General features: G+C 32.1%; 1 protein-coding gene across 1 annotated transcript; it reads right to left on the reverse strand.

The window, feature by feature from the left end:
- On the reverse strand, positions 1-1,494 carry LOC125191978. The gene is made up of 2 exons (XM_048089426.1): positions 1,206-1,494; positions 1-1,096 (listed from the first exon to the last, which is right to left on the reverse strand). Exon 2 carries the CDS (start codon positions 1,069-1,071, stop codon positions 178-180), a length of 894 nt encoding a protein of 297 aa, XP_047945383.1. The 5' UTR covers positions 1,072-1,096; positions 1,206-1,494; the 3' UTR covers positions 1-177.
- Between the last annotated feature and the right edge of the window lie 7,549 nt (positions 1,495-9,043).

Here is a 9,043-nt window from a genome sequence, read left to right on the forward strand (position 1 = left end):
AAATTCTCAATGAAATAATTCAAAGACTTGAATTGAAGCATCATAGTACCATTTTGCTAACATCCTATGGTGACAGAGTTATTAATTCTATGTAACAGAAGCAACCAAATTCGCTATCAAAGGAAAGCCGATCAAATAACATCAAACGTTAGCAACCAAGGAAGAATCAATAAATACCTATTCACTCTTCCAAGCATATAAAACTAGCGAAAATCCAAGGCTTTTCGATTTAGACTCCTTGAAACTATCCGAGCAGGCGGATGGATCAGAAACCGAAGGGCTGCTCCACAGTTTCTCTGCTGATAGACTCGAATGGAACATGAAAACACCACTCCCCACACCCGAACCAAACAACCAGCTATGGACATCCCAAAACACCTCCACCGGCATCTCATCAACCAAGATTGTGCAGTTCCCACGGAATTTCCAACGCAAATGCTGCACTTGCATAACAGTTTTTGCATCAACACGAACCACGAGAAATGGATCATCACTCCCCCTCGTGTCACATTCGATCTTGAGATCATGAACAGGGCCCTTATCGCAGAATCGGACCATGGTACCAAAAACCCTCTTCCCTGCAATATGTTCCCTCTTGGCAACAAGCATTGCATTAGAAACCGAAGCAGCTGCTCCGGTTTTCTTGAATGCCTCTTCTGCCAGATCCCCAATGAGCAAAACCATCTCCCCTCTACACACAACTCCCACATAATACGACTCCAATGGCTCCGGCCCTGATCCGAATTTCGCCACAGAGAGATCCCAAAACACTTCAATTTTACAAGAATTCAGCTCCAGACACTTGGAGCCTCTCCTCTTTGAGAACAAGGAGGGCTTCACATCCATTTTACATATAAGTTGATGAGATGTGTCATCTATTTCAACACTAAGGCACTGCCCCATCAAATTCTTGTTCCAAACAATGCTAATCAAGCAAGATTTATCAAACAGCCTACACCTATACATGCAAGTCACAGAATTCTGAGAGGCTTTACTCACAGCTACACTTGAACAAGAGGCATCAGCAACTTGAACTCCACTCTCGCCGAAGCAAGAAGGGAAATCCCTCATTTTTCCACCAAATTCAGAAGAAAACCTAGAAAAAAAAAACCCTACCTTAATAAAAATCTAATCTTTATGCTCCCTTTTGAAGAAGAGCAAGAAAGGAAAGTTGGAGAAATGGAAAAGGGCAGGCGAAAACATACCAAATAATTGAATCTTTTTCAAGAAAACTCAGCTTCTCGGTGTATTTCCGTGTGGGGGATTTGAATTCATGGAAAATGGAACTACTTTAACAAGTTGGGGGAGTGATGCAATGAACACTTGGAGTTGAATGCGGAAGATGAATTGTTCTTTGAGGTACAAGGAATCATCTTTTTTAAGGAAAGGACAAGCGAAGCTCTCCTCTCTCCCTCTCTCTCTCTCTCTGAGTTTTATCTTGAAATACCAGAAATGGAAAAAGGGAAATAAATCTCTACTGCTAGCAGTGTCTAAGATAGATCCATCAAATCAATGCAAGTAAATCAAGGTTGAATATTTAAAAGATCCATTTTTTTGCAGTGGGTTTACCTTACTTAACATGATTGTTGACAAATTTATAAATGTTTAATGATTGCACAATCTCTCATAGTCTCATTGCTTTTATTACAAAAATATATACATACGGCTAATATAGATTTACTAATTGTGAGTTGTCGGAATCTCTTATGTAAGTAAAATATTTTTTTCCCATTCCGGTAAATCATAGAGTGGTATATTTAGAATTTTAAAAAATCACTATTTATTTTTTGAAAATTGGCATATGATTTTGAAACTACATCAGTACTTTAATTAGGTGGAGTATAGTACAGACTGTGGACAAATAGATAGATATCCACATTTTGGTCAAGCCTTCATTTATGTGAAAAAGAAATATAATGAAAGCTAAATGATGCGCCAACCGATACTAATAATTTTACTCGTATTTAATGCACTGAATTTTATGTAGATATGAGTATATTATTTCAAAAAAAAAATTGTTAGGAGTATTATTTTTCATTAGTGAATTGACAAAAAAAAGTGGAAAACGCGTGATATATTTTTACCTATTTATTTTTCTTTTTATTTCACCGTCAATTCAAAAGTTGATTGAAATGGAGAAAGAAAATTTAAATGTAGAGGAACCAACATTCTCGTCGTTGATGATTACTATACTATAAACCATAAAGCGTGTAACTAACACAAAGCAAAAGCGTGAAGGCAACCGAATAATGAACAAAAATATTGGCAATAACAACTTTATTGATAAAGTAGGATCCAAGGAAAAGTATTTGTTTTTGTTTAGGCCTTTGAGTAAAGATTGCACTTGTACAAATTTGAAGAATTAGCATCAATAACAATTACCCTCTTTTTTTTTCCTTTTTTAATTATATGGGTAAAATTCAAATAGTAATTTAAGATGTATACTAATTACTATACCAAGTATTTAGACAAAAAGTTGTGGGGGTAGAGATCATTAAGGTCAAAAGGTAGATTTGTAACAAACAAAACATGCCCAAAATATGAAAATTATTTGATGGATTGTACTAGTAATTAACATCAATATATATTCGTCATGTATTATTGTAACAATTTTGATTAAATATTAATGCTTCATTGGCCAGCCAAGAAAAAAAAAGTATTAAATGAAAGCTGTTTGGCAATAAAAAGTTGAAAGCTTTACAGCCCTTCTGCCCTGTGATCTTCACCACTTTTAAATCTTTATATCAAAATTTTATTTTAAACTATATTCTGCACCGCCTCTGTTTAAATAAATGACTATAAATATTAGTATTTAATGTTCAATTTAGCACCCATTAGATTAATTGTGATTATGCATGTCTTGATATCTTCAAATTATGAACTAAGGTGGTTGGATGAAGTAAAAGAAGCTTAATTTAAATTTGTGGGAAAAAAATTGAATCATTGTTGATTAATACTGATATGACGAGATATTGGGCTTTTAAACTGTCTTTGAGTTCTAATTCTCTTTAATCGTTTACTAATTACTTTTATTTATCTATTTGATTAACCTATAACATTAATTATCATCAAATTGAATATGATCACATTAGGAAGTTTATTGTACTATACTTTTTTTTCAATAATTACTTTTTAAAAAATTTCAGGATCCAATTGTATTGGCCCAAGTAATTAGTTTATATTAATGAGGCCCAACCAAAATATCTTTATTGGATCCAGGCCCGGCCACATGTTTGTAGTAATTACTAGTCTACTTCGATAAACCGCCTACGCACTATTTCTATGAATTACTCTAATATATATTCCACGTCAGCATTATTCCTTGTTTTTCTCCTCATACATTAAAAATTGAGATAGAATTATCAAATTTACAATAGTATATAGAGGAAAAGAATATCGATTTATAAAATGAAATTCAAGTTTTGTAGTACTACAAAAAAAAGTGCATTATTTCACTTGGATCCAATAAAGCACATAATATATATCTCGAATTTATGGGGAGAAATGATTTTTTTTTTAGTAAGGTCACAAGTAGGGATGTCAATTCAACCCGAAATCCGTGGGCCGGTCCGAACAACCCGGTAATATGAGCGGGTTAGGGCTGTAATTTTATTACCCGAATACAAAACGGGTTGGCCCGAACGGGTTGCGGGTCGGCCCGATGGGTTGTGAGTTTTGATTATAAAATATTAAGTTTTAGGGGTTTTTTTTTTTTTTTTGAATCCTCAATCTTCATTCTACACAATCATTAGTTTTATTCAATCACCATTCTACACTTTTCCACTCGATCTCACAATATCAGCTTTCAAGTTCCATCTCAACTCATTATTGGACCGTCCCATCATCTGCCACTAGTGTCTTACCACCACCAAAGCTAATCAAGATAAAATTAAGAACTAACCCATCAAAATCTTAATATATTTATCATTTTAATAATGATTCACGTAAGATATGATTTTTAATTTTCATAAAGAATTAGTTACGAACAATGCCATAATAATGACACGAACACAAGCTTTAATTTATATTGTAGTTGACCGAGATGAAAGACTTCTTTTCAAGTACTTATTGAATAATATGAAAATTTGAAGATTTTATATGATTCTAAACTAAAAAGAAAAAAGTATCTAAAATTTAAAATCATTTTATAGAAGAAAAATTTGATACAAGAGATTATTTTCGAAAGCTTTTAGGCCCGAATAGCCCGATGGGTTAGTCCAAAACCCGGCGGGTTAGGGTTAGGGTTGAAAATTTATGACCCGAAAAATCCATAACCCGAATGGCCCGTACCCAAATAGCCCGGCGACCCGAGTGGGCTGGCCCGAACCCGAACGGGTTAGCCCGATTGACATCCCTAGTCACAAGTGAAATAAAGAAAATCTCAAAACATACAAAAATAATACAAACTATTTTCATTTTCATTTTGCACCATATTTTATAGTTAGAAATCTTTTATTTTAGGACGTTCACCCTGAATCAACTAACACTACTTCCACTACTTTTTCTCTCTCCCTCTCTTATTTTACCAGCTTTTCCTTTTTCTCTATTACCTTACTAATTATTTTCTCTAACTTTACTAATTGTTCATTAAAATATGTATGGTTTCAAAAGTTTTTCTTTTTCAAAGCACTGAGGTAGTAATTCATGGGCAAGACACACGTAGAGAAAGAGGGCGGCTTTAGCTCTTAATGAATTAATTTTTAACATTTTTCTCTTTTAACTTTATAATTTATTTCTATTTTATACCTATATTTATATTAAAGCCCTTGTTAATCATATAAATTACATAAAAAAATTTTAAAATTATATTTTGAAAAAATAGCCTTTACAAATGCTCAATTCTGCGTCTGCTCCTATAGTAATTTGATGTATTATTAGAACGTGTGGGTGGGTGTATATGTGTGTAGTACTCACATGGGGCAATTGTATAAAATGTCATAAACAAGGCTCAATCAAAGGAATATCAGAATTATTGTTGACAAGAGATCAAAGTAGTGAGTTTTCATTATCATGAAAACTCACACCAGATAATACATGGCTCCCACCAACCATCATAATATATGTATGAGTTTTCAAACGTCTTGATAACTCCTGACCATATATGTACACATTTGTTTTATATTGTTAGATGTGATAATGTGATAATACATCAATACATAAACAATCATACAAATCAAAATCAAAATCGTATGATGCCATATTGATATAGTGTGTGGGAAATATTAAAATTTAACTTTAGTGTACAAATTTATAGCCAATCTAGAACTAGAACTAGAACTATTGAGATAGGTATTTATGAAAAGATAGGTATACTGTAAGATATGCTTTATATATGTATGAAATCAAATAAGTTACACAAATTCATGACACATGCGAATGTCAATTTTGAAAATGAAAAGGCTGCAAAGTGAAGACTGAAGAGCAATGAACTCATAAACGACACTTGTAAAAGGCTGCTGCCAAAGTCATGGACTGTGCCTTATAAAATTACAATCTACAAAATTCCAAGACCCAAACAGTACCTGTCTATATACTAATGATCTACTACTATAATTTAATGAAATTTGAGTTCTTGTAATAGTCAGTTTGATGGAAGACATGCACCTAATATTGACTTTGTTTTTTCGAAAAAAACGAAATAAGAAGAAAATGCACAACGGTAATTAACGCAAAGGATTTAACATAAATTATTATTATTAATAATAATAATAATAATAATAATAATAATAATAATAATTCAAGCCACAACCCGCGAAATAAAAAAAAAGTCTACATTCATAATATTACAAATACAGGCTTTTAGAATGAACTCACTCTTTCTATTTTACCATGGATAGATTATATGTTTGCATTTCTTGAATTAATTTTAGAGTTATAACAAAAATCCATATGGAGCTAATTCAATCATTTATTATCTCTCCTCTTTTTTATACTATTGGCTAATTGTTAGCAAATGCATTAAAGCCTTTTAAGATGGAATAAAGTATATTTATCTATTTAAAAGAAAGAAACAAGTGCCAACCATTGATATTAAATACTTACTCAATAAAGATTAAAAAAATGACCGAATTAATAATAGAGTAGAACGGGTCATCTTTTAATGCTTATAATACCAAAATTCAAAACAAAGACTAAATTTACAACATTAGATTTTGAAATGAGTGAATCAGATTAAAGTTTGCAAATTTCAATAAATAGTAGACAAAATATCAATAAAAGGGTAATATTGTCATTATGTTATCATATGATAATTTTTGTGGGTGTTTTTTTTATATCAACATAGTGTATCACAAATATCAACAATATGACATGAGAATATCAACATAAGTACAAGAAAATATCAACACATTTTTATTGATATTTTACCTACACTATATTGATATTTCGCATACACTATATTGAAATTTTTTTAGCATTTGTTGATAAAATATGATTATCAATATGTACGAAAATTAAAGCATAATTTATTAAATTTCATCACCCGAATATCGTCGGAACATATGCAATTGAGATATCGTTGGAATCCTTGTAAAATTATCTTTAATTTTATATATTTTTTACGAAAAAATAATTTAAATCGAGAGAGTTACGTAAATTTAGAGTCTTGAGATGATTTTGATGATATGGAATTGACATTAATACCCTTTAACTTTATTTAATAATTTTTTCAATTTTAAATATAATCCTTGTGCCATTATTTCAACCACTAGATCTCCTAATCTAATAGCTAAGATTTGGTCTTAATTTGTGATTGTTAATTAGTTATGAATTGATCACCAACGCTTAGTTGCCAGTGATTTTTTCGCTGGTAAATTCTCATACGGATGTTGGCGTGTATGCTTCGCACCAAATTTACCATCGACTATATCAACAAACAAGTGTGTATCTGTATTACCAACTACTTCTAACATTTCAATTCCATCGACAAAAATATTTTAAACTAATATAATACTCCCCTTCGTCCCATAGTAGATGACACACTTGGGAGATTGCACGAGATTTTAGGAGATGTTATTTTGTGCGTTAAGTGGTGAGAGAAAATATAATTTTATAATTGATGTGAGAAGAAACTTTTTTTCCAAAAGAGGAAATGTGACATCTTTTGTGGGACATGTTAGAGTTTGTATACTAGAAATCACGTTTTGAGTGATTGAATACTGTAAAACTCTTATTTTATTTTCCAAGGAATAAAACAGATTATTTTTGTCATAATGTTGTTATGTTTTACATTTAATGGATGTTAATGCATGTTTAAATGTATAAGTTAACTTAACAAAGTCTAAGTCTTTGTTTTAGTAGACCGGTTGTGGGTGGCGTCCACTTTAAGGTAACACGGTCAGTCCTAAACAAAGAAAAAGATGAATTTCACAACCTAGTTGGAATTAGACTATCCATCGAGAAATGTTGCAATGTCAGTCCGCATATTTCTAAGCCTTACTGAAATAAGATGACATTGGTGTGGTATAGCACTGAACGGATCTAACAACAAGACTTGTCCTTAGGCTATCTACTAAAAGGCGAGGTCTTGATAAATATTTGTTTCTTAATCAATGTAGGTTAGCATTGAGCATACGGTATTGATTATGCATTACTTTAACTTATCAAATGGTGCGGGTTTTTCGTAACCCAATGATCCTGATATATTGGGTAGTGGTGATCAATATCTAGCGGTGCTAGGATTGCTATTATGTTGAATCGTGCGCGAGGTGAGTCTCGTTTGATAATGTCCTCAAGAGAAGCGCGAAACAAGGTTTTATTATTCGGAACCTAGCTAGTTGGAGTTTGATTACTCTATGAATAATAAATAAGCGTTTCATGCTGAGTCCACTCTTGGAATTAATAAGAAGTTAATTAATTAAGTCCATAGTAGACATTAATTAATTAATGGATATTTTTATCTTAAGCGCGGGAAATGAAAGTTAAAACGGAAACCCGGATTACTTATAATTTCGGATTTGGATGGGGAGAGTTCAATATTACTTCTGTAGTGGCTGCTCGTAAAATTCCAATTAAAGCTTATATTAAATTGTGAGTTCAATTTAATTAGTAAAAAGTAAATTGGATGAACCCATATCCAAAACCTTCCATAGATCCTTGTCTGGACCCAAAATGAACTTAATATAAATAGGAGAATAAAGGAGACAGAAATCATAAGTTTTAATACTCATAATTTTCGTCCCCCCCCCATATAGTAGAGGAGTTCGAATTTTTGTCCTATTCCAAAAAGGATTTCTTCTGTCTTCTTTATTTAAGTCATAGTATTCTGGTGAGATCAGCCCACACTGATATCGGAGTACAGTTCGGGAACCAGAGAGAAGATCTGTGGTCTAGTATTCAAAGCGTCATGTGGAGAAGCTGCTAGCCATCTTCAATTCTTTGGAGAATTAATTAGGTATTATTTCTGCTCCGTAGAAAAGCATGTTTTAGGTTTGAATATTCTTAAAGCATGATTAATTCAAGTTATGAGCATGATACATGTGAGAATTACGCGAATAGATTTTGTCTAAATAATCTGCTAAATAAATCTGATTATTATGTGATTTATTCGTGCGATTAATAATTGTAAAATTATGTTAATCCGTCGCACCGCTTACGCTGCCAATTCCTTCAGGACAAACTAAAAAGGAAAGTGTGACATCTACTATGGGATAGAAGTATTATTTAAATTTTGGAAAATAAAAATTACCAACAGAATATTCCGTTAGGAACTTTCACGACGAATTAATCCAGCATTTAAAAGATAAATTTTTCAATGGACACTTATCTTCAGTAATCCGTTGGTGAAATGTATCAACAACGTTAACCGTCGATAAATTTTTACCAACATTTTGATTCCCAATTTTCCGATCCATTGCTAATCAACATAGTATTACCTATATATTTTCGGAGTTTACCGATACAAAAATTCGTCAAAAAGTTCCATATTTTTGTAGTTACTATCGACACATCTATTTTATATAGTTCACTCTAATAATTAATGACATGATGGATTAGTAGGTCACGTTAAATTAGTAACAAACCAATGATGCCAAATTTTGTACTT

The sequence above is a fragment of the Salvia hispanica genome, chromosome 6 (genome assembly GCF_023119035.1).
Source record: "Salvia hispanica cultivar TCC Black 2014 chromosome 6, UniMelb_Shisp_WGS_1.0, whole genome shotgun sequence".
NCBI classification, from domain to species: domain Eukaryota; kingdom Viridiplantae; phylum Streptophyta; class Magnoliopsida; order Lamiales; family Lamiaceae; genus Salvia; species Salvia hispanica.

Bases quoted from the DNA above. Each gene is read 5' to 3' on its own strand.
- LOC125191978 (XM_048089426.1), bottom strand. From the start codon at position 1,071: ATGAGGGATTTCCCTTCTTGCTTCGGCGAGAGTGGAGTTCAAGTTGCT.